Below are 26,233 nucleotides of genomic sequence, written 5' to 3'. Positions count from 1 at the left end.
ATATCTTGATTATTTTTGTTTGACTCCCAATCCAGAGAGTCTGTTCCAAGCTTTGATTTAGGAGGATTTTAAACATTAATGTATAATGTTGAATTGCTTACTTCACCCCCTGAGCTGCTCTCATTAGAAAGAACAATTGATTAAAATAACTGCTTAGGCATTTCAATCTTTCTTTTTGCTATTGAAAACTCCCCACCTCAGCAATTCCCTGCCAAACTGTAAGCACATATCTCTCATCTGTTCACTTCAGTGCAACTTAGTGAACTCTGGACAAAAAACAGAAAAACACATCAGGGATGAAAAAGTACATCATTTTAAATTAAAATATAAATCAATAGCCCATTTTCACAGGGGTTGAAGGACTTGTCTTATGGACTGTTATCTGTGGAAAGGACCCTGGCACAGTAAATAGAAAGTCCTGTAGCAAAGAACATACTCTCTTAAACAGCCATTTTCCATAGTGCTGTGCTTAGCTCAAATCATCATGTTAACAGCAAAATGCAGTATTTTATTTGATCTTTATTTCTGGAAAAATCATATATCCTGGTTTTGTTGCTTTTTTAAAGTGACACGGGGACTACTGAATCTTTACAGCCATTAAGCACCACTGTTTGGAAGGATCTGTTACAACACAGCTTGGGAAGTCATTCTGGTCCTTCTGGGAGAGCCAAGCCCTGGGAACCTTCAGGAGCATCAGGTCCTCACTGGAGGCAGGGCTGGCCCAGGATTGAGTTTTCCAAGGTTATCATGCACCATCCAGCTCATTCAGGATAAAATAATAATAACAACAATAATAATGATAACAATAATAATAGTAATTATAATAATCCAAAGAAAAATGCTTTTGTGACAAGTAAGAAGCAGAGTCCAAAGGGTTAGAAACACACAGTCCATATCAGCTGGGGAGCTGGAAGGCAGCATCATCTGGGCTGGCCGAATGGCTACAATTAACCTCCTGTGGGGACTGGAGTGGATCACCTCCCCTCTGCTGCCTCCACATCCTCCCCCAGACTCTGCATTTTCTATTTGGGTTGTAAATGTTCAAGAGGTTGTTGTTCAGTGGTATTTAGACTGTGCCCAGCATGATGGGGCCCAGGAGCTTTTGGGAACTCCTGGTGGCCGACTTGACCACAGGAAAGTTGGGGGTTGCATGCACTGATCCCACATCAGCCAACAGCTGGACATTCAGGTTCTGAAATCGTTCTTGCTCTTCATGTTTGGGTGTGTGAACTGGATGAAGCTGGCCTTTAGGAATTGGTACTGCTGTGAATTTTTCATTCCTGAATGAAACTGTCTAAGAACAAAAGTATCATTAGCCCTGATTTTCCCAGGTTGATATGCAGACAGAAGGAACATGCACTTAAGCAAGTTACTCTTCAGAGTCCTAATTTGAGGAATATTATGGGTCCTGTCTGTGCTGTCCCACATTGTTTGGGTGATGTGGTTTACTGTGGTTATTGGTGAAAGTCAAGGCTCATCTGCTGCTACTCAGAGATACTCGCAGCTTCCCTGGCTTGCATATCTGTGGCAGAGTAATCTTCCTACCCAGTGATGGATGGGAAAGGTGGATACCATAGCAGGAGTGATGATATAGCCTCTATTTATTTGCAGAGAAGGTGACTGACCTTTCAGAATAAAGAGAATATAGGGAAAATGTTGGATATTCATTTATCTCCCTGTAAAACACTCCCCTACAAAAGCAATAAAGTCTCTTCAGATTAAGATCATGGACTCTTCAAACCAGAAGAGAGAGGGCACTGGTCTCCCCAGTGGCATTAGTGACAACAGACATTGTCCTTGGCTGTATAACTGAATTCTCTCCATGTACAATACCACTGTGATCAGCAGTCCAGGCCTGGCAGGTTGCACTTTGAATAGCTGGCTTCAGTTTGAAAAAAAATGTACCAAAGCGTATTTAATTTATTAGTGTATATTCAGCCTGATTAAATTCCAGAATGTTTCTGAAGTTCTCATGTTTCCTTTAGGCTGGATGCCTGGTACTGAATTTATCTATTTCTGCTGGTGCTGATAAAACCCCAGCTCCTGTAGCTGTTCAAGACAGAAACAAAAATAAATAGGCTCAGGAACCACTCTAAGGCTATACCCACTGGTTGACAGCAGTTGTGAACAGGTTTGCTTGCCACAATAGCATGGCTTAGAAAAACATTGGAGACAAGACTGCTGCAAACATGACATTCATCAGTACATCTGAGGAGAGGCTGGAAATAAGCACTGACGTTGCCGAGCATCTGTCAGTGGATACGTGGAGGCGTTGGCCAAATGGGAAACATCTGCATCTTCTCCAAATGAGGATCGGTGGAAAAAAATTTTTAAAAATTCTGAAGATCAGGCTTTTCTTTTTTAAAGACTCATGATGTGAGGCAGCACAGACCAAAGCATCTGTGTACTGTCAGGAGATCCATGTAATTCTGACGACCTTGACCGGGACTGTGTTGCAGGAAAGGAAAGCCTGGAGGTGGCAGGACATGGGAAGAGGACAATGCAGAAGAGCTGGGCATAAGTGACACTCAGGGGTAGTTAAGCAGCACCAAATAAACACAGCCAAACAATACAGCAAACTGAGGCTGGTTTAAGAAGTGGGAAGGATCAGCCTAAACTCAGGTGCCCATCTTGCTGCAGCGGAGCTATCAAGTAACAGCAGGGATTCACATGTCATGCCTCCAACTGGTGCTTTGTAAGGACCGCTGGTGGTGAAAGATGAATGGTATAAGAAAAGATTTTGCACAGTGAATCACAGAAAACAGTAGAAACTAACCAGTAAGGTCTTGCAGAACCATTTTGGAACAAGTGAAAAGATAACGAACAGAGACCTTGAATTAGACACTTGATTCTTTGTTTGGCAATGTACCATAAGTTTTATGCAAGTTAGATAAATCAGAAAAAATTGTGTCCTTTAGATGGACTTAGCTCATTATATTGTGAAAACCACACCTCTTAGTTTGTCCACTTCCAAGTGAAGACCCTGACCCAATGAACACATACAATGAACTTAAAATGCACTGTATGTCTCTGTTAACTAATTTAGCCCCTACCTGCATTCCTGCCATCTCCCAGATGTTGCAGACTAGGTGATCTCGTGGCTTTCATTGCCCACTCATATTGCCTTGCTCCCTTTTGGCACAGAGCTGGGAGTGCTGTCAGTGGAATCAGGGCTGTTAAAACTTGCTGCACCTTCAGTATGATCTTAGAAAACTTCTTATACTCCATGCAATGGATGTTCATAATGTATCTGAACAAGTAAGGTTTGCTAAGGCTTGAAGCACCTCTCTCTCAACATTCCTCACTGTAGGCTACCAGATTTCCCTGGACTTAGGCCCCCCAAATCATGCACTGCAATTAGGATATAACATAAATTACTGGGCTTTCAGAACCCAAACATGCCTGGAATCCCCATCACTGGTTCTGCAGAAAATCAGTTTCTACTCAGATGTTGAAACACAAATGTGGGGGCATAATTTTAGGAATCAACACCTTAATTGCAGGGCACACAAGATGTGAGGATTTTGGGGCCATATTGGCCTGTAAGAAGAGAGCAATGACAAGGTAAAGGACAAGCAGGGCACAGAAGAGAAGCAAGAAGAATGAAAGGATGGAAAAAGGACATGATGGAGAAAGGTGGAGGAGGGGAATTCTTTAAAGATGTGTACTTAAAGTAAGAATACTCCTCTCTTTAAAGGAAGGAGAAGAATACAACACATTCACAGGTGCTTTTTTTTGCCACAGGAATCTGTTCAGCCCCTAAGTGCCTGCAGTAATGCTGACCCTAATCTCCCACTTATCTCTCTGTAAGATTTCTGAGCCTTTCAGTCCTCCTGAGCAAGCAAGGCACCTGGTCCCTGCATTCCCTGCCATAGCAGGCTGAGTATTGCTGAGTAAATCCATCTCATCAGGAGGAGGAGGAAACGCTTTTGGGAATGATAAAACAACGAGCAAAGCAAGAGCTGCCGGGGCGGCTGGTAAGTGTGGAAGTGATGAGCTTCTTATTGATTGCCCAGGAGTCTTGCTTGGAGAGATGGCTGGGAATTTTTACCTTTGAAAACATTACTCTGAGAAAGCTGAGAAGTCAGCAGGAGCCAGTGCTGATAAGAGGGATCAATGCAGAGCATGGGTGGAATGAGGTTATTAATAAGTAATAGGATTCAACTTGGGAGCTAATGAAATAAAAAAAACCATTTTCTAGTTGGGGCATCTGACAGGCACTTGATTGCTATAGCAATGGCAATGGGGAGATTAGGGACAATGAACTGTACAGCTAAAATGGGCCAAAAATCCCTCCTCATGGAAGCATCTAGTTTAAAGAATGGCTAAAACAAAACAGTTTTCTAGAAGAGATGTATTTCAGGATATTTAACAGGGGCTGTGAACAGGAACCTGTGATCTTTGAAGCATGTAAAAATTGAAAATTGTGCTGGCAAAAAAGATGCCAGATAAGTTTTCAATCTCAATCCTTCTGATCATTATGAACAGCGTGACAATTTCACACAGCTGGAAACTGGATATTTAGGCTCTAAAAATTTCTTCATCTGCAGAGGCTGTCTCCCATTATACAATATGATTGTTCAGCCTTTGGCATCTTTCCGTGAAGGACCACTTGGTATCCTCTTTAGAGGAAGAGGCCTGTATCTGTGAAAGCAAAGTACTTCCCCTCAACTTCATTGAATCCTAGCAAAGCTGAAGAAGGGTAGACTTAGACTGGGTATCAGGAAGATTAGATATTAGGAGAAATTCTTTATTATAAAGGTGGTGAGATACAGGCACAGGTCACTCAGAGGTCGTGGACTCTCCTTATCCCTGGAAGTGTTCAAGGCCAGGCTGGATGGGGCTCTGAGCAACCTGGTCTAGTGGAAGGTGTCTTTGCCCATGGCAGGGGGTTGGAACAAGATGATCTTTAAGGTCTCTTGCAACACGTTCTATGAATCTATGAATGTCTAGTCTTCCTATTCAGTCCTCTAGGATGGGTGCAAAACTGAGGAGAGCTCTACTAAACTCTATGTATCTTAAAGATGGTGGAAGTACAACTGTCCTGTATCCTTTCTCACGACATTTCCCTAGGATTTTTCTATAAGTAAAGCATGCTTATAGCTTTTCATGATGTATTTGTCTTGAGATCTCCAGTATCTTCTGATAGATTAGAAAATAGCTACTAAAATAGACCAGCTTATCCCATCACTTACGTAACTCTAAAGCCAAGCTGCTAATAACAACCACCATCAGATTTTCATTATCAGGGAAAGGATTCAGGAGAAATTTAAACCTGATTTGCCTAATTTCCTTAAGGAGATCTTCAAGATCAATGAATTGAGCAAAGAAATTGATGGGACACAAATGAGAATACTGGTCTTATTTCTACAATATGAAAATGCAGATAAGGAGGAAAGCCCCACAAGAAGGTGATTACACACAGGGATTTTGTAAACTTGGGGTCTTACTGGGTGGTTTTCCAAATGAGGAAAGCATTTCAGGTGCTTATTGGAGTAATGGGGAAAGAGCTGGCATTTCTATTCTAATTTCAGTGATGCTGCTTTCCCAGCAACTGGGAGAGCACTCAAAAAACTGTGAGAGGCCTGGGGCTCAATGCTGAGAGGGAATCTGTGTGTGGCAGAGGGCACAGGGGACGTTCTCTACCTGAACTACACAAGCCTTCCACAGCTCATGAGCATAAAGAAGCCCTTCAGGACTGTGTTGTGAGACAAAACCTGCACATGTGGGATGTGGGGTGCTGGCGGCTTTGCAGGTGTGTGGTACTATCCGAATTCTTGGATAATACAAGGTAGACTGGCTGTGGTGCTGCTATCACAACATAGACAACGATGGTGGTGTTCTGGGAATGTTTCCTCACAAACTGACAGAAGTAAGACCAATCCACAAGAACACCTTTCCCCAGTATACACACACACACTTTTCAGTCAGCATCTTATTTTTATGAGATGATGGTTGGATGTTAGCCTTAAGACCCCAGAGATATTTATTTAGTTTGCTTGCAATATGGGAACCACATCAAAAGATGTTGTCTCCTTATGCTCCTGAGTCTGAGCATTTGGAGATTAAGAGCTGATATCTACTAATTCCTTCCTTTTTTTTTTTTTTTTTTAATCTGCCATGATGGAGTGGACCAAATGTCCTGCAAGGCACCAAGAGGGCTTGATTTTTAATTATTCAAAACAAGTAAGAGGTATGGCTTACGCCCAAAATTGGTCTGGTATGGCAAGAGGAACTAAAATCCCTGTGTTTAGTATACAGTTTATACACACCTCCAGTACGCAAGGTGTTGTTCATTGCTCTAAAATGGCTGAAGATTACCTTGAATGATGCTGACAACCTTCCCTGATTCCCCTGAATACCTTCACCCTTGCTCCAACCATTCCTGGGAAGGAGATGCTTAAAAAAAACCCTGACCAGGGACTTACCTGAGGGTAATAAGATACACATTGTACCAACTATTTAATCAAGGGAGCAACACTCATACGGTCTAGCTGCCAAATGAGATATCTAGGCAGGATAGTGGGCTGGGCAGGATGGGAAATGAGTAATAATTCAGACTTGAAGTTTAAGGAGGGAAATTATCGTGGTAATTAATGACAGTAGCCATGGAAAAATTTCTCCCTGTCACTATGATAGAGCTTCTCAGGGGAGGAGCTCAGCCAGGGGATACAGTACAGGGCCATGAAGGAGACAGCAGAAGGAGGACTCTCTGTTACCTGATCAGAGGATAATGCTGGGAAGCAAATATTGTTTCAGTGAGGCCTCCTTTTCACAGGAATGATGTCCCTTCCCAGCTCACTCTAGGCTTCTCCATGCCTCTATTCTTTTCTACCAGAAACACAATTATCAGGAAGGACAGCCAGCACATGTCTCCATCGAGAGCGGGCCCTTTCCCCTGAAGATGTTCTAGAGACAGGGAATGAACAGCCAGTGCTCCTCCAGAGCTGGTGGCCTGCCACGCCTGTTCACATGGGGCTCTGAGCAAGCTGTTCTTGAGAAAAGTGTCCCTGCCCATGGCAGGGGCTTGAAACTAGAAGATCTTTAAGGTCCCTTTCAACTCAAACCATTCTGTGATTCTACGATTGTGTGATTTTATGTATTTGTGCTTTTCTATCCCTTTCTGAGTTACTGATTGAATGTGCTAATAGCATCTAAAGCTATCTAGAGGAGCTGAGATTTAGTTATTATTCAAGCCTATAAGGAAAGAAAATGTATCTGAAGATGATTAGAGAGCTCCTCTTCTGCCCCCTGACCCACTAAAAATCTGCTGTTAATAGCTTTAACTTCCCTTCCCATTATGCTCTGATAGGATTTGCCTTTCAAAGCACTCTGACTAGATAAGGCAGTAGGCTGCTGAATTAGAATAAGCAATACAGGCACACAAAAGATGTGTGGGTGTGCCAAGACACACCACCTCAATGGCTAAGGTAGCCCACTGTACCTCTCATCAGAGAAAATAAGTCCCAAAAGCATTCCAAGTCTTATAGGGAGAAATTGCCTCCTTCTCAAGTAAATTGCAGGGCTTGGGAGCAGAAGCTGTGGTGAGACAAAGCAAGGAGAGCCACAGATCTGAGGAGATGGACTCAAGGTCCATGAGCTAAGAACAAGCTGAGGTGCTAAACAGTGCCAAGAGCAAGCATCTGAGTCTTTGGGAGATAGTGCTGGTTTGGGTGACTTTTTGAAGCTGAAAATAAAACTGTTGGTATAGACAGAGATACTTTTAACAGACCAAAGATGTTCATCCTACTCAAACTAATGAGTGCACAGTTCTACTGATGAGGAAAACCCTGTGTCTTACCAGAAAATCAGGAGGAAACAAGACTCAGTATACTAACACTTGAATTTGAGGCCTTGCATGGAATTCTGAACAGGGACAGGCTTCATATTCACTTTTCTCCACTTTTAAGAATTCTTGAATGGACTGTTTGCACATATGTAGTGAGTGAGCTTCACTGGATCCTCAGCTGAGAGACATATGGAATGCCCAAGAGGAATATGTGTAGGAGGTATCCTTGTTCCTTAACCACACGTAAAATGGGGTGAAGACTATGTACAACTTGTAGAATTGTCCTGGTGAATTTGAAACAATCCCCATCTTGATTCTGCCTCTGTTGAAATCAAGGGCAGTACCATCATTGGTTACAGAAGGGAGCAGAATCAAGTCCTTCTGGGATCTGGAAGGATTTCCCAGGGTGTAGCTCTGTGTTACAGTACAGACATCCAACTGTGGATAATACTGAAGATTTGCTTGCTGGTTTACTGCTAAAACCCACCAAAGTGAACATAAAGATTTCCACTGAGAGGTGAATTTCTGAACACAAGGGCAGAACAAAACCAAATTTTTATGAGAGTCTTGAAACCTATGGACAATACAATTACCTTGATTGGTGGTATGGACCATACTGGAGAAGGTCTAACTTTAAATTATGCTCTCCAGGAGAGCTGAAATTGTCTCCATGACCAGCTCACATAGCAGAAAATGTCCTTGTGAATTTGAAGGACAGCAGTTTACCTGAAGAAGCACACAGGTGCCTTAGTCCTGGCATTGTGCTGGAAAGCTGCTCTTTTTCCAGGCTTTGTTTGTCCTGTGCAGTGAGATGTGCTCAACTTCCATGAGAAAAGCTGCCACTGTTATTCCCCAGAGAACAGCGAATCACGACACAAGTCCAGGTTGCAAGGTATGGCTGAAGAGACCTCGTTTAATCACTCATAACCTTTATAGAATGGTTTGCAAAAGAGAAATTACATGATTGACCTGTTGGCCCACCACCTCCAGAGGTGATAGGTTGAGCAGTAAGACACCCATTTCCAAATATCATTCTCACAAAACTGAAAATAATTGTAGTGTTCTCACAACAACCTGCAGGTGCAGAAATGGTTTACATTCTTACAAACTGTTGTCCATCCAGTTCTCAAGAGAACTAAAGCTTTCACAGAGAAGCTGTGAGAAGCTGGATTTCTCTAACTGCTTTCTTATGAGAAAGGAAAGTTTCACAGGAAAATTACTCTGTCAGGCCCTGCTAGCATCTACAAAAAGCTGTTTTCCTTTCCATCCTAACTCGTGAGCACAAAGCAATGCTGATAACCAGGAGAAAAATGAATAAATTAGTGGAGATGAGTACAATCATCAAAATTCCTATGGAGCTGGCAGGACTAGATTCAGAAATTCCATAATGAAATTAACAGATCTTCCTCCCACATGAACACCTGGACTAATGGGGGCATCTGCAATTAAGGGTGTCCTATTCACTGGCAAGGTCACATTGGAATGTCACCAACACATAAAAATAAAAATTCAGATGCTCCCAGGCTTGGTGGATTAGGTGGTCCATATTCCAATAACATGGTTCCTTATAAGTCAGGAGACAGAGGGGGGAGCAAGTGCTGTAGTTGCAAGGAATTTTGTCTGGTTTAAAGTTGGTTGTCTTTTGGCCAAGAGTTGAACACACAGAGTGAAGCAAAGGGTCTGTTTGTGCTTCCAAATTAAGTAAAGTCAGCTGCTAAATGTTGAATCAAAAAAGCAACTCTTGGCTGATTGACTAGAAAAGGCTTGAAAGCACAAGTCACAAGTGCCAAGATCTCATACCTCATGGTTCAGAAGAAATAAAAACTGCTGCTCTATGGCATTCAATGGTACATTAAGCATCTCCAGGACAGCACCAGTGATCCATGTGGGCAGGATCAGCACATTCTGCATGGGATATTCTAAGATTTTTGGTCCTAAAACAGGACTGGTTGCAATTATTGCAACAACAGCTCTTTGACATGTCAAAGAGAGGACAGAAGAAATGCAGCGAAGGATCCATTGAGTCTTCAGTGACCTTTCAGTAATAAGCCAGGCAGCATAATACAGCTTAGATCCCTGGGCTCCAAAGGATGGGGAACAATTGCTTGGTGAAATTTGATTAGATTAGAGATTTACTGGATTTTCCAAACCTACCAGTATTCAAGCCAAATATCCCTGCAGAGGTATTTGTACCCACAAAGACGCATGGGTAAACAAACAAAAAAACCAAAACAACATAACACAACAATCTCCTTTTCTTCATGCTGGGATCAGAAAGTGATACAAGATCCTGAAATCTGACCCAAAAGACTCTCAAAAGCTCCTGCATTTCCCAAAAATACTGGCTGAATATTGTGCCTGAAACAAGACCAGACAGGCAGTAAGCCTCCATGAACTCTGTATGCCACAGGGACAAAATTTTGAAAGGGTTTTTAGCTCCTCATTGCACAGTGCTTGGCCCATAACAGGAGAATCTGGTTGGAGCCCTGAGTGTAATGCAGTTATTAGGCTAAGTTTAATTATTGCATCTCTACCCTCACCAGGGAACCTACCTGGTTTTATTATGAACTCTAAGCTGCAGGTGACACAAAATTGCCCAGCTGTCTGCAGATGCCTTAAGGAGAAAATGGGATAAAAATTGAATTCTCAGCAGTTCACAGATAAACTATCTCCAGTTTTCTTTAGCTGAGACAAATTGATTGGGGAAGGTCCTGCAACATAACTTGTCTGCCAAAGCTCTCCCCGTGTGCTTGAACCACTCCAGAAGTTGTCAATAGAGAGACATGAAAAAAGACTTATCATTGTGTTTGGATATCTTCTCCACATCAGGGAAACAGCCTGAAATTGCTGTTTTGGTTGATTCCATCTGAGCCTGTAGAAAGGTGCTTTACCCCACAGATCCAAAGTGGAATCTCTTTTGTGGCAAATGTAAAATGAAATAATGCTAAGAGCAGTCAGATCCAGTGAAGTCATTAAATCTTCTGTATCTCAGTTCGGCCTGGTTTTGAGGGGTTTGAATGATGCCCAACAGGTAATCCTGTCCTTCAAATCAAAGGAAATACTTTCATCCACTCTTAATCATAGTGTCTGGGAAGATTGGGATCTACCTGCTTAGGATTTTTGAAGGGATGCTCTCTTGCCAGAGAGTTTTCTTTATTGGTTGTGGACAATTTTTTGTGGTTTTGTTCAGTGAACAGTGGTTCAGATTTTGGCAATGTCACCATGTAATCATGCTTTATTTGATTGAGTAGACTTGAATGGGCTTTGCTCCTATGGTAACAAACTTCTAGCTGCAATTGTTCTTAGCTGTTTGAAGGTGCCATTAGCCATTGTTCCCAGTGGCCTGGTTCTCTCTCTGGCTTTCCAAGTCTGGATCTCAGAAGTGTCAAGGTGCAGTGGTTTGGTTCAAAATACCCATTACTTACTTATTTTCCTTCTGTGAGATAAGAATTAGGAGAAAGCAAAGCAGGCACAAAACTTTAACAGTTGCAGCACAAAGAAAGAGTTTTATTACTAAAAGAACTAAAAGAGAAATAACAAGAAATTAAAGCAAATCCCCTCCTCCTTTCCAGGACTTTCCTCCTTTTACCCAACTCACACAAAGGGTAAAAGAACATGGAATTTTAGTCAGTGTTCATATGCTTAAGGAAAAAAGGGTTTTCTTCAGCTGCACATGGTTCCCAAACTGCCACCATCAGCAGACCCACCTGGAAAGAAACAATCTGCTGTGGTGTAAAACATCTCTCCCATGAAAAATCTCACAGTTCCTTCACACTGCCAAACATAGGCTATCACACAGGGTTATTAATCTTTTTAAGGATGAGTTACTTTGGCCTGAACACAAAGGCTTTTTTTGGCCACAAGTCTCTAAAAATCCTCTCAATGCTTCTATATAGCCTGGCATGGGCACTCTTCAAAATCTTCATGGGCCACACGTGAATTCTCCATCCCCCCCATGTACTCCAAATGGATTAAAGAGACAAACAGTTTGTGATAGTACAGTTTCTTACCATGGCATGCAAGAAGTTTTTTAAGCTACGCGCGAGAATCGCGGCACCGCCCTCTTTTCTCCCATCGCTGTGTTCAGCTCCGTCTCACATGGCTCACTTTCTCTCTGACTCTGAAGCCACCATGAAGAGTGTTCTTGTTCAGGCTTTACGGTGGAGAAAGCCTCTCTCCCTTTGTGCTGCTGGCTGTGTGGTGTCCTCCTCAGCTCAGCGTGGAGTGTGCTGGCTGCAGACAGGAGGCCACGCCGGCTCCCGCTGGCTCCGCCGGCTCCGCGTGGAGAGGAGAGGGACCCGCCGGTCCCAGGAGGCCGCGCCGGGTGGGTTTGAGCTCTGTGGCAGTCCATGGCTGGTTTGAGCTGTGTGGCAATCCATGGCTGGTTTGAGCTGTGTGCCAGTCCATGGCTGGGTTTAGCTGTGTGGCAGTCCATGGCTGGTTTGAGCTGTGTGGCAATCCATGGCTGGGTTTAGCTGTGTGGCAGTCCATGGCTGGTTTAGCTGTGTGGCAATCCATGGCTGGGTTTAGCTGTGTGGCAATCCATGGCTGGTTTGAGCTGTGTGGCAGTCCATGACTGGTTTGAGCTGTGTGGCAGTCCATGACTGGTTTGAGCTGTGTGGCAGTCCATGGCTGGGTTTAGCTCTGTGGCAATCCATGGCTGGGTTTAGCTCTGTGGCAGTCCATGGCTGGGTTTAGCTCTGTGGCAGTCCATGGCTGGGTTTAGCTCTGTGGCAGTCCATGGCTGGTTTGAGCTGCCTGTGGCTCGGGGACAGTTCCCCCCCAGTGACCCAGGGTCCGTGCCGCGGCGTTGGGAAAGATGGGGGGGGCAGGGGCCCCGGCCTGGCCCGGCAGGCCCTGGAGGCTCAGAGCTCCCCCACCTTCCGGCAGGTGAGCTGGAACAAAAAACCATTCCCACCTTTCTGTGTGGTTTAAATATGTAAATTGTGAGAAGTGTCATTAGTCTAAAAGACTGTCCATCAACTCAGGTTCAACCCACTACACAAGGTTACACTGGGCAAAGGGAAAGAGTGTGATTGACTGGGAAAATGAGATCAAGCATTTTTCCATCTTTTCCCTAATCCTGGACTAGACTGAAGCAACCCCAGCAGTAAGAGGCTGCTGCAAATTCTGCCAACCTCAACGGTTCCTTGCAGAGGACAGAGTCAGCACGATCCCTTCTGCCCCACCCTGGCTTCTCTCTGTGGCACCGTGCCCTGAGCTCCATGGTGAGCAGAACTCTCACCATGCCAGCTGCCACTGGGGTCTCTGGCTGCTTCTCACAGATTTTATCTCTGTGCCTACGTCAGCCAGCCAGGTGGAGTTACAGCTAAGATTCTGGCATTATCTGCAACTCTGAGGCTGTGTTTAAGGTCACATTTCTGTAGCTGTGCTTGCCTTCATTTAATCTTGTTTGCTCTGACGTCAATGCAAATGCAGCAGCAAGCCCAGGCTGTTAGATGCTCTCTCTATTATTATGTTTTTTTCTCTCTTCCATCACTGCTGGCTTCTTAAGATTGAGTTAAAATTACTATGGGGAGGGGTGGGTTGTTTTAACAGTGCAGCAGCTATTGTGTTGGCATATTCTACCCAAATACAGAGTATCTGCACTTAATAATTCTGTTCAATTGATTGTTGTTGTAATGGCCAAAAAGCTGAGTTCACTGTGAGCTGTGTGTGACTGTATCCTGGTGTGATTCAGCCCTGAATGCTTATGTATTAGTCCTGCCTATTTTATACATAAGCAATTTATTACCTTCATATAAATTAAATTTTCATGACATAGATGAATGAATTCTGCCTACCATCTGGAACGTCCTACAGTGGTCTCCAAATGGTGCAGCGATCCACGTGTCATTGAAATGTAGCCCTTCCCAGGTCAGAGCACAGGAACTGAACAACACTGCATCAGTTTAGGACCACTGGGCCAAGTGGAATACACCAAACACTGTCTTGCTGAAGCCAGAGGTAAATTTAGGTTGAAAGAGGTTATAGCAATTTAAAGAGGTTGAAAGAGGTTATAGCAGATTTAACAGACTAAATTCCTAAAAGATCTCTAAAGGACATCCCTTGATTGTGAGGCTCAGAGATATTCAGTGACTTGTCTCTAGCTGTGGACTAAGTCCATACAAAAAGTAGAACAGTTCCTACATTCCCTGCCCGCCCACTGCAATCTCTCTAAAGCGGCCTCTGTTTGAAGAGCGAAAGGCAGAAGAGACAGATAATAGGCTTGAGGATAAAAAAAGTGACATCAAAATCCTTCAACATCCATGTCATTAGTGGATCAGAGGATGGGCTGTCGTTGATTCTTCTAGCTTTAAATGCTACAGCATTCAACAAGGAAATGGTAAGTTTTCAGAGAATTGGAAAGCTGCGGCCTTTCAGGTCATGTTTAATCATTTTTTCATGAAGAATCTCTATTTGTAAGATTCCTGCTGTCAAAGCATCAGTGGATTAGCAGGACTAGCAGGTAATTCTCTTTAACATCAATACTGGTATAACATTATATGCTACCCACAGTTTAATAGGAACTTGTGAAAAATGTATTTAAGGAGTGACAGTCTGAAATCAGTAATAGCCATAGAATGTGGGTAAGAAAATTATCACAAAGGGTAGAATTCAGGGCCCGTCCCAGCCATTAAAGGGCTGGGGTCTGCTTTGCAGGCTCCAGATCACTGCTGGCTCCCTGGTCTTAGCTTCCCTTCTTTACCTTTAGCCACAAAATCATTGAATTGGACAGGATCTCCTGGAAAATGAGCCACTTCATAGTCTGAGGTGATGTCTGGAATATCTGCTTTCAGAGTCTGAGAGCTGGTCATTCTCCAGTCCTGGAGTGGAGGGCGCCTCAGGCATCTGCCTCAGACTGGATTCTATCAGCTCAAGAGGGCAGAGCTGGCTCCTGTCCATTGTTCACAGCCTTCAAATAGCTCCCAGATGCCTCCACAAAGCCTCTCCTATTATACAGAATCCACAGTTCTGATGAAATTAAACCGGGAGCAACCCAGTAGCAGCATGTCCTAAAGAAAACATGAGACAATCCTGGGCTAGAAACAACCTCAAATCCTTCTGCTAGAGATGTGGAGATAAAAACATGTTGCAGCAAGGGGTAAGAAAGTGAGAGAGGAGCTTTTAGCCTTATAACTGGACATTCTAGAAGATTTTGGCAGTGAAGCAAATTGTATTAAATTGTCCTTGTCAAAGGGTTCATCCAAAGCTGCCCTTACTACCAGACCATGCAGTCATGTCATTTTTTCACTTCTGGCCTAATTGGCCAAAGAAAACACAAAAGAACAATTCTGGCAGGAGATATGAACCCCTGGTTCTGTGGAGAGATAGGATATGTCGGCTTGAGGGTCTCTGTTTGAGAAAGTGAATTTTCTAGCCCTTATGTTTTAAGGAAAATAGTTGCACTGCTGACACCTCCTTTTCAGAAGACAGGGATGTTCATTCTTCTGTTCTGAATGAAATATTGCCTGGGAGAACTGAGAAAAGGTGCTTGTCTTCCTTGGTATTTCTGAGTGCAGTGGATGAGTGGCACCTAGAGAACAGACATTGAATGATGGCAGAGCTGCTCTCTCTGACTCCAAGGTGCTGGCCTCTGTTATCAGTGGGATAGGGCAGGGTACCACATTAATTCCTAGGTATGAGCTTCCACCACAGCAGATAGCTCCATCAGTCTGGATTTTACAGTGCCAAGCTCTAAATTAAGAAAAAACATCAAGGGGAGAGCTCAATCACTTTGTCTGCACGTTCTGCTTGTGCTGTGATCTTTCTGGGCATGTAATGTAAGCAGGAGCTGGTAGTTAGCAGGAAATACTGCATTTTTCATTTCTGCTCCTCTTCCCTCACAGCAGTGAGAAGATTTAGGCTTGTGCTGTGATGTCAGACACACACCCTGGTCAGCAGTGGTCCAACTGCATGTACAGGCCTTTACTTCTCATACAGTCTTGTTGAGATGGCAGGGATTTGGAGGTGCTCAGAACTTCGGGAAATCAATCACCTTATTCTAACAACTGACACTAAGAGTTTTGAAGCTGAAGGTGGAATTTTGAGTTACAGTCAAGATCCTTAAATAAGTTGGCTGAATTTAAGGAGTAAAATCCAGTGCCACCGTTGAAAAAGAGGTCATTTATTTATATCTTAAATCTGGATTTAGAAGTCTATGTTAGTTGCTCATTTTTTATAAATCTTTGTCTTGATCTAAATAAGGAACAATGTCCCTATTTAGATGTGGAAGTTGGAAAAGTTAGTTTACATGACTTGTCATTAGGACTGGAGTTCTGCACTTCCTCTTCTTTCCTGCAATACTGCAAATCCCAATAAGAAGCTTCCAAAGACAGAGGTTGCTCAGTAAAATCTGGGAGGCATATGGGAAGTCTGGAGACTCCATGGTTCGGAAATTGAGTGTGCCTGCAAGGGACAATCTGCTGTGGGTTTCCTAGAATTCAAACTGGTCTCCTCATTAATTCAGGGAGGAGCTATTAAAGTAATAATAACATTAGGAGTAAGAGTGTTCTAAACTGTATAAAATCTGATGATTCCTCTTAAGATCCCCCAAATTTTATGCACAAATTTTAAATGTTTTCACTAAGCATTCTTTCAGATTAATGATTGCAAATACTAGGTTTTGCCCCAAACCTTCAGTCACTCACAAAATAAAACCCATAATGTAAGAACAACTCCTCTATAAGCAAAACTTGTACTTGACACAATTTTTGAGTGATTATAGATTCTTTCGGTCTTTGATTATTCAATAGGTACCACCTTTTATAAAGCACTTGTTTTCTGAAAATTAAGTTATCTGGAATCAAACCTATTTTGGAACCTATTTTGGAAACTAACGTAACTTCATTTCAAACTAATGTGAGTTCCTGTTGCTGAGTAGCTTATGCTCTCTAGTGCCCTATAGTCCAGGAGTTGGGGTCAGTACAAATTTGCAGGCGAAAAACACAGTCAGGGAGGGACAAAACATCTTCCCTGCCATCCCATGAGCAGCTTGTGGTGGAAAAGGGATTTGAAACAGATTCCCTGATAATGAGCTGTTTTTCAGACCACTCAAATATCTTTTCTTTGTTTTCTTTGGAAACTCTTCTTGCTGCCACTGCTGTTTTAAGATACCAATGGTGCAAAGGGAGTTGTAGCAGTATGACACAGGATCTCTGGATCCTCCACTGAGGAAACACAGCAGGAATTTATTTGTATGGAGTTCCTGTATTCAGTCCACCTTGGTACCTGTTTGTTTTGGGATCCAAGACAGCCAGGTGTGATGTTAGCACCGTGTTCAGTACTGATGATTATGAACATGGTTATGTTTTATCTTCCCCAGCCCAATGGATCCTCTGACCTTCTCAGACTCACTGGCTCACAGACAATATAACTTAAATTTTTCTAGCGCAGCAAACGATGATATAAGTCCCTCACATTGCAGGTGTGATAATTAATGCCATCTGACAAACAGCAAGGCTGCGTATTTAAGGCTTTTCTGGGAATTATTCAAGTGCTGGCTCTGTTTTCTGCATTGTTCATTCATGGTGACCTGCGCTATTTACTGTACATACATAATCTGCAGTGGAAGCAAAGCCATTCATCCCTAGATGTTTAAACTGAATTGTTTCTTTCTCCTGATGAATGACAGCATGTGTAATGGATCTCCACATGCCAGAGGGGTTTTCAGTGGCAGTGCTTCAGGCATCACATGGAGAATTAAGGCACACTGAAGGCTTGGTGTTTATTTTGGAACTGAACTAAAATAAAATCCACTGTGGGAGAAGCTTTCAGCCAGATAAGCTGGAGGATTTGATCTGTGAACTTCCTTTCTTAGGTATTTCTGTCCTCCCCTTTGAACTGCAGCAATCAGTTGATACACGTGATGATGGAAAGGAAAAGCATCAGAGTTGTGTAACATCTGCTTATCACTACAGATTATTCTGTAGCAATGAGATTAAAGCTTTTTGTTATGTAGGAAGAGTTGGGGATTTAGAGTGGTGGTTTTGCGCGCGTGTACATGTGTGTGCACGTTTTTTCTTTTCTTTTAACTCTTATGAAATGCACTATAAATTTGTTTTCATTGAGCAAGGAGAGGAAACCTCACGAAGGTGATAAAGAAAACAGGGATATTTAAAGGAAGCAAAGATCAGAGAATAAAAGAGTGGTTTGGGTTGGAAGGGACCTTCAAGATAATTCCCAGCTCCCTGCCATGGGTAAGGACACCTTCCACTAGACCAGATTGCTCAAAGCACCATCCAACTTGACCTTGAACACTAAGATTTTTAAAGGATTCCCTTCATTCATGACGTATCTATAATCATGTATGCTACCAACCAAATATTACCTCCTGACAAGTATATCCACGACAGGACTGAATCGGTGAAGTATTTTGGAGCCATATGGGGAAGTGACGTGCATGAAACAGTGGTTTGGATCTCAAGCCCTGCAGAGCTTTGTGGCAGCACAACAACCTGCTGCTTTTCCCTGCTGACAGATTGACTTCCTGGCTAAAGTCCAGCAGGTTGTCAGGTTATCTAAACACATGCTATGTGCTTGGCTCGCTTTGGTTCCCCATTTCTGCCAGATGCATGCCAATAGGACACCTCAGGGTGCCTGAGGCTGCTTTGTATCTGATTTTTTCAGATGTAGAACAACAGAGGTGAGGACCAATACTGGAAAGGAACCTCAGCTCAATGCCTTCTCTTGATCCAGTCATCAAGTGTACGAACAAGGTTTCTATAAGACTCTTCCAAATCTCACTTTCAGCCAAAATCAAGTGTTTATTGCCCTGCAATGAGCAGACTCCTGTAACCAAAATTAATTAAAAATAGTAGGACCACCTCTCTCTGAGTACCATCCAGTCTGGGTACTGGCTTTAGAGGGACATCAGATTCCTGTTTATGGGGGACACCAGGCTTCCTAGATCTGAAACCACTCAATGCCAATTTGCCACTGGGCATACAATAAATTTAGTTAATTAGTAGTGATGTACTGTGACCCTTCTATTTCTGCTGTCCCATTACTGTGCAGTTTATATCAGAAGGATCAGCAAGCTGAGACTGGGAAAGAAATTGTTTAAATTACATGAAGGTTGTGGTTTCTAAAGAAAGGCTGATGGTCCCTTTGATAATACCACTATCATAATACTTTGATCTAGAGAACCTGAAGCAGTCATTCTTTACACGAGTCTCTCATTGACTGCAAAGGGAATTTTGGGCACAGAGCAATTACCCACACAAGATTGGGCCAATTACTTAATTAAATTTTAAGTGGGAGGATATACATAGCAGATGGACATTTCTGGAAGGTACTGGGTAATGTGTGCACGACAACAGAGGATGCAGCTTATCTTGCACATCAGCCTTGGGTGAGGTTTAAGTGTATTAACATTAGGACTCCAATTGGATTTAGGTGGTGTGTAACATTTCTCCAAGCCTTCTTAGCTTGTCTGAATTTTCCTCAGAAGAGTGCACAGGGAATGGACCAATCACTTGGTCACTCCTGTCTGAAACCAGCAGGAGAACAAAAAGTGGTCATGAGCAGAAAGATAGATTGCCTAGGCAGGTTGTTCTGTAGGCTTGGCTAGGTGGCTGGGTTTTAGATGGGTACTAGATTTTTAAAGGCAAATAAAAGGCTTTTTAACTAAAATCTCTTCCAAAATGGCAAAACTTTGTTACTATGTTGCTTACCATTTCTTGTTTCCACACCCATACCTCCATCTGCATTAGAACCTTCACTCTGTCCCATTGCTTTATATGCCTACATCTTAGGACAAGGGTTTATTTATGTTTATTTTATTTCACTTCACATTTACAGAGTCATGGGCAGCTTTAAGTGTTTTCCTGGAAAAGAGAAAGACACAGAAAGGGCAAGACAAGTATCATTTTTATTTACAATGATACTAAGCTTGGGTACTTAAACCAAAAATAAAAATCCCACCAATAACAGTGAACAGGAATTACCAATACAGACTTAATTAGATGAGATGAAAGGAGCTCATGTTCTCTGTTTGTCAGACAAAAAGCAGGTTAATACTATAATTTAAGAAAATATCTTTGTGATAATAAGGCCTGGAAGTCTGAGATACAGGCAAGAATATTGTTTTTGTCTGTCCCATAAAATGTATAGTCTGTACAGAAACCAGAGTGGGAATGGAAAAGGTACCTTAGAGAAGAGGACTTCCTTGTTTGGGCAGAAGCAGGAACAGAGCCCATCTCCTGATGCTGCCCATAAGCCTGTCATTGCCTATGCAGGACTAGAAAGTTGAACATCAGAGGCCTGATTACCATGAGATTCTTACACTATTGACAATAATGATTATTGATTATTGATTCTTATATTATTTCCCAACCATGACATAAAGTTTCTCTGAACAATGGCAAATAAATAACTCCAGGTTTGCCACATCTGCCATTTAGCAGTGTCTTTAGTTAATACCCCAGACGCACTGTTTTTGAAACTGAACAATATCCACAGCATTCTGAACAGCATCTTTGCACATTTCAGGGTCTTTTCCATTGACACAAGCAAAACCATTACCAGTTTGACAGTCTATTCTTTATGGAAAAGTACCTTGTGAAACTAGGCAGAATTTTGGTGGAAATGAAGATACTTTCCCTACCCTATTAAGCACGTCAGTATATGCAAAAGTCCACATTACAGAATGTCACAGGAAAAGAGAAGGACCTCATGCCTGACCCTCAGCTACGAGATTCCCCAAATTAATAGATATTCTCTGGTATTTGCCATGTGTTTTAGAGACCCTAAACTTCCTTTAAATTAGTGAGTGTAGTGTACAGTCTGGTGCTGCTCACTGCTTAGAAAGGACTCAATATTTGGGACAGAGTAGGAAGAGGAATGGTAATGTTTGAGTTGCGCTGGTGACAGACATGGAGGAGACATGCCCTGATTCTTCAGCTGACAGGTTAATTTGTTGTCCAGATATGGAGACTAAATTTGCCCTTTATTTTGGATTACCCTGGGGTGAGGCAGCTTAAGGAGCACAGTGATTAGGATTTAAGGTTTTGAGGAGTACATTTCAAGAGACACCAAGTTTTCACTCTTTTCAAACTTCCAAACATTGCATGAAGACCTAACTGAGGATTAATACAATGTAGGATAGTGATCTCCACATCTGTTTTTCTTTCAGAGTGCCCCAATGGCTGAAGAAAAGCCCAAGTATAACTGCACTGTCAGTGAAGTCACGATTGTGAACCTGCAGCCTGTTAAAAATCCAGTTCTCCTCTTGCCAGGAGGGAAGCCAGGAAGTGAACATAGAAACCTTGGTTTCCAGCCTCCTTCTCCAAGGATTTCAGAGAAGAGGCTATGCCAAGGAGAGAAAAAATTGTGGCCAGAAAAGATGAAAAAGGAGGGAGTTTTGTCTCCCAGCCTGCATCGTGCAAATGAGTTGTGCAGCACAGAGAATGTTAGCCTGAAGAGGCCAGTGAAGTTGGCCCCTCTGGAGATCCCTGTGGAAGTAAAAGAAGCCCAGCTCCAAAAGATTATGAGCATCCAGAGAGAAGCCCAAATGGCTGCCCAGAAGCTGATGGTGATCAACTCCATGCGGAATGAGCCCCATGTGAAACGGGTAAAGAATCTGGCACAGGGGGAGCTGGGAAACCTTCAACAGATCAAGCTGAGTGAGAAGGCTGCTCTGGAGAGCAAAGATGATCCCCTACCCCCTAAAAGCAGCAAACCCCTTGGAGAAATCCAAATTATTTTGCCTTCAGAGACAACCTCTAAGTCGACTAAACAAGCAGGTGCTGAGGAGGCTCCCAAGACACTCTGTAAGCCATTAATCCCCACTCTCCACGTGTCTGACATGCATGGAGAGTCCAACAGCCCCGAGAGCATCCCTGATCCCTGCCAAAATGTTTCTCGGCGCCGATTCAGATTAAGACACACGAAAGAGCAGCAGGAAGACCACGGGAAAGCCAAACCCTTAAAGGCCACAGATCCAAGTGTGGGAGAAGGCACGAAGAAAACTGCAGGTCAGCGGACACAAAAAACCCTCAGTGACGCCAGCAAGCTCATTGAAAATGTGTCCAAAAAGCAGAAGGAACGAGGAGCAAAGCAAAGGGAAATAGATGAAGCCTCTCTTGGGAGGAGGCAGTCCATTCGAAGGATGGCCTTGGGAGACATCATACAGGTGGATGATGACTGAATGTTACAGCACAGATACCCAGAAAAATGTTTCAGAATGACTGCTTAGCTAGAAGTCTTCAGAAGAGTACTTGGAGACATTAGTAGACCACCAAGTAAAAATAAGGCGATATTGTTGAACAACTCTATCATTTGCTGAGATGCTCAAACAAGCGGCTCAGAGAAAATAACATTTCGCTCTGCTCAACACTAGAAAGGCCTCAAATATCCTGAGCCCAGCATGGAGTATAACTTTTCAAGACACATATGGACCATGTAGGAAAACTATGGATGTGGACTGGGTGGAGGGATCAAGAAAAAAACAGGAATGTAGAAAGTGCTGTGTCTGGGGCTTTTTGCTCCTGAGAATATAGCTCTTCCACTCTCAGATGTGGCAAGTCTGTTTCAGAAAAAAAGATTAAAAAGTTCTTCATATCTACTGTTGGCAGAACAATAAATAATTAGCATTAGTTTAGCAGGAGACATTCAAGTCAGAAAAGGAGAAAAACTTTTAAGTACAACAGACACCGAAGAATGATGTTTACCAAGATGGGAATCTCTGTCACTGAAATTTTTAATAATGCATTAGGCAAACACCTGCCAAGGATGTTTTCAGATGAATTAATCCTTCATTCACACACAAGGACCGGATGATCTGTAATGTCCTTCAGTCTCAATTTTCTTATATTGTATGGTCTATCTTTTCAGTTGTCTACCTGTGGGGCTGCAAACTAAGCCATGTAGTGCAAAAAGATACAATAAATGCAACTTTTCACTTTTCACTGATTCTTCATTGTCTTGCAGCTTGTGCCAAGATATTAACTGAATTCTTCAGAAGGAAGCATCTAGTGCTGCTTTCCCTTGGTTTCTTCAGACTTCTGTTTATTCTTTCACAATTTCTTGGTAAATGGAGGAACAGTTCATCCATATATTTTTTGTGTTGCCCTTTTTACCTTTTCACTTTTGGTCACTTTTTAAGATCTTAGTCATCTTGTAAAGATTGAGTATTGGGTTTATGTATAATACGGAATAAACCAAACCTATGCAGTCTCAACTTAGTCCCCCTTAGAATCTTTTTTTGGGGAAAAACCTATTTCGTGGGGTTTAGGACAGGTATTATAACAATGTGGCAGAGTTTCTAGCATGGTGCAAATATTATTAATAAGGTTAACATACAATAACATTTGCTTTATAAATGACTTTTACAGAAAGAATTAGGATGCTCAATGTCTTCTGGTAGTTCACTTCTTCAGTTGTTTGATTTTCTATTAAAGGTGGTGAAATGATCTTAGAGGCTGGGACTTCAATAAACCAATGGTGAGACTTGCCATAAAACCCCAAGAGCTGGTAAAAATACATGGATGTCTAGAGAAACAAAAGGTGGGTAGAAGCAGCAGAGCTCAGTCTTTAAACATGCTGGGGTTGGTGGGAGATGAGAAAAGAAGATGAAGACATTTTGATATAGAAAAGAAGTGAGCCTTTTTTGCCTCTAATTCTTTCTTCTATGTACATGATGAAGACAATGAAAGAGCAGATGAGGGCTTGAAAAATATTTGAGTATTTTTCTTCATTCCAACAATATCAGAAAATGTGAAACTTTTTTTTTTGATTGTTTGTTTCCTGATTGTTCTCTTAGTAAGGGAAGACCCACAATTCAGAGATTCTTTTGGAATTTGCTTGAGTGTTCCTTGCTGAAGAGAAAACAGACATTGCCAGGATTGAATCTCTTCCCAGGCTTGTCACAGTAGCAGTGGCTGAATTTATACAAATCAGTCACCCTGTGACTTGCCACCACCTTTATCTGTCAATTTTCTATGCTGAGAATACCTGGGGAATGAGGCTCACAACTATACAGGCCAGATAATTCCAGGTGAATAAGAATTTTTGTAGCAGTTGAACAAATAACTTGGACTTAAAAAGAGATGTTAAACCAGGAATAAAAAAAAAAAAAAAGATGTATGTCCTCCTTGTGATGTCTAGGCAGTGAGAAGAAATAAAAATTTAATTAATAAACTCAACTGCATCTCTGACTCAGTGCAGCTTAATTGTGAATGTGAAACTGCAATTCCCGTGCATTTTGTTGGCATCTCACAAGTTCCCAGACAGACAGTATTAATGGGATATCCAAAGAACATGCTACTAAGACTTTCAGTTTTCAGTAGAAGATGGATGGCATGAGGCAACAGCTGAGTTAAGCTTGGTCTGGCTTACCTGAGAAGCTGCTGCCTTTCGTTAAGCCATGATGTAAGAAGGTCCTTCAAATGGGTGTTTGAGCCCATCTGGTTGGGTCTCTTGCCTTGGAAATACAGTGACAACTCAACCAGGATGAACAACCCCTTCTTCAGTTGTCTGTGGGAAGGCCACTACAGGTGTCAGAATGATTTTCTATTCCTCTACTCTTTTAGTGAGCTCTTTTCATGCAAGTAAATGCCTTAAAACAAATTTTTAAGGAACAAATGATTAGGTGATGCTTTAAAAATGTGAACCAATGAGACTGAAAAGAACTTAGAGGTCCCAACTTTCTCCTGTGGCTGCAATGACAAATTGTTATTGGATAAACAGGTAGAAGACTTTTGATTGGGGAAAGGGACTAAAAGCTTTTTCATCTCCAGCATAACAAGGTCATTGAGGAAACGGAAGCCCCCAGGACTCAGTATCCAGCTTTACAAGGAATTTCATGCTGTGTCCCATGCTTCAAAGAGCACCTTCATTTACTGGAAAAGTGATAGAGGGCTCATCTGAATTCTGGGAAACTTAATCTTCTATGAGACAGGGAAAAAGTTTGAGCTGTAGTTTGTACAAGGTTTTTTAGGAAGAAGGAAAAAAAGGATATAAATAATTTAGCAGAAATTGAATCTTGAGAAATTCATATAGGAATTGGGTGCAGCATTTTAAGTTGGGCTGCTGTCCAATATAAATGCATCCTGCCCTGGCTCTTTGCACTGCTTAGACCTTCTCACCACCCCCTTATGCTGGCATTGCTTCTCAAACAGCAGCACAGTGATCTGGAACAGTGAATTTAACATAGAAAATTCCCCCAAAAGATGAGTATTCAACTGGGGTTTGCACCAGGCTTGATTTAGCAAATTGATTCACTGGTGCTTGAGTCAGTATGAAGGAGGCAAGGACAGGGAAGCACACATTCACTCACTGGTCTTCTGTCATGCTGAAGTGTATCTAAATTATATTCTAAAGGCAGTAAACTACTGCACTGAAGTGCCAAGGGTCACAGTGGGCTCTGTGACATGACACAAATACTTGAACAACCTGGGCTCCACCCTCAGACTTCTGAGACTGAAGAATAATGGTGGCTTGGTTTAGAAATGCCTGTCCAGTGTTGGCTGCTCCACTCCCTGTTCTGGATCTGTTCACTCTTCTGATCAACTGTTTTTAAGGTTTTAAATCTATTTAGTCTGAAACATGATGGAAGTAATGTTTCCCGTAACACCAAATTGTATCAGTGTGGGAGCATCAGAGGAACTCTGGTGCCTATACAAAAAGAGCTAATGCTTCCAAAGTATCGCCCTTTTCTAGTAAAAAAAGTGTGCTTCAATGTTATCTAATGCTTGCTAGTGTGTAAAGTGAGAAGAGAAAAAGCAGTGCTGTGCACACATAAAATAACATTTTGAGGGCAAATTCAATTTCAGAAGAATCCCATTGAAAAGGCAAGATTAGGGCAAAAGAGGCTGGGTTTTTTTCAACCTAACTCAGGCTATGTCAAGGTGAGTATTGTGGAAGGGGAACCAAGCTCTGCTCCCATTTACATGCTGTACATGGAATATCAGTCCCTTGAGTCAATTCAGTTGCCCTATCTTCAGACTGACTTCAGAAAATGATTCAGGAACTTCAAACCACAGCGTTTGAACTGTGGATGATGCAATCAGTGGAGCTGAGATTTAATTGATCTGTAAAGACCTTTTCAAATATTGAGAATAAAGGAAAAAAAATGTAGCAACTTAATAATGAGGGAGATCCATTCTTATGCAAATAAATTTAATAAAGGAATAAATGTGCTTTAAGGATTTATATCCATGTCTCTGTTCAGTTGGTTTTTCCAAGAGAAAACCTCTTTGATTGCATATTCCATTGCTCTTGCTTCCAATGTTTTTGCAGCTCAGGAACCCAGTGGGTGATTTGTTTTGTGTAATGCAAAAACAAATTCTATCCCTTTTCCCTAGGCTGTGAAAAAGCAGGGCACAAAGATGGTCTCCACTCCAAAGACATTTTAGCCTCAATGTAAAATAAAGAGGTAGTGGGCAGACACAACAAACACAGACAAGTGAGATCCCTTCCAAATCAGTCATGAGCAAAATTTAC

The 26,233-nt window shown here is 42.3% G+C and overlaps 1 protein-coding gene across 2 annotated transcripts; it reads left to right on the top strand.

Moving 5' to 3' along the window:
* The first annotated feature begins 3,817 nt into the window (after positions 1-3,817).
* Positions 3,818-22,970, top strand: LOC104692619. 2 transcript variants are annotated; one of them, XM_019289026.2, is made up of 2 exons: positions 3,818-3,977; positions 20,925-22,970. In XM_019289026.2, exons 1-2 carry the CDS (start codon positions 3,936-3,938, stop codon positions 21,936-21,938), a joined length of 1,056 nt encoding a protein of 351 aa, XP_019144571.1. In that variant the 5' UTR covers positions 3,818-3,935; the 3' UTR covers positions 21,939-22,970. The 2 variants fall into 2 exon arrangements, with proteins under 2 accessions (XP_019144571.1, XP_019144572.1); XM_019289027.3 differs by lacking the exon at positions 3,818-3,977 and adding an exon at positions 6,171-6,193.
* The last annotated feature ends 3,263 nt before the right edge of the window (positions 22,971-26,233 follow it).

Source organism: Corvus cornix, chromosome 2 (genome assembly GCF_000738735.6).
Source record: "Corvus cornix cornix isolate S_Up_H32 chromosome 2, ASM73873v5, whole genome shotgun sequence".
Lineage (NCBI taxonomy): Eukaryota > Metazoa > Chordata > Aves > Passeriformes > Corvidae > Corvus > Corvus cornix.
Note: the sequence above shows the minus strand (reverse complement) of the source record. Positions and strands in the feature narration are given on the sequence as shown.

Bases quoted from the DNA above. Each gene is read 5' to 3' on its own strand.
- LOC104692619 (XM_019289026.2), top strand. From the start codon at position 3,936: ATGATAAAACAACGAGCAAAGCAAGAGCTGCCGGGGCGGCTG. The intron at 3,978-20,924 runs GTAAGTGTGGAA...TTTTTCTTTCAG, and splicing joins AAGAGCTGCCGGGGCGGCTG to AGTGCCCCAATGGCTGAAGA.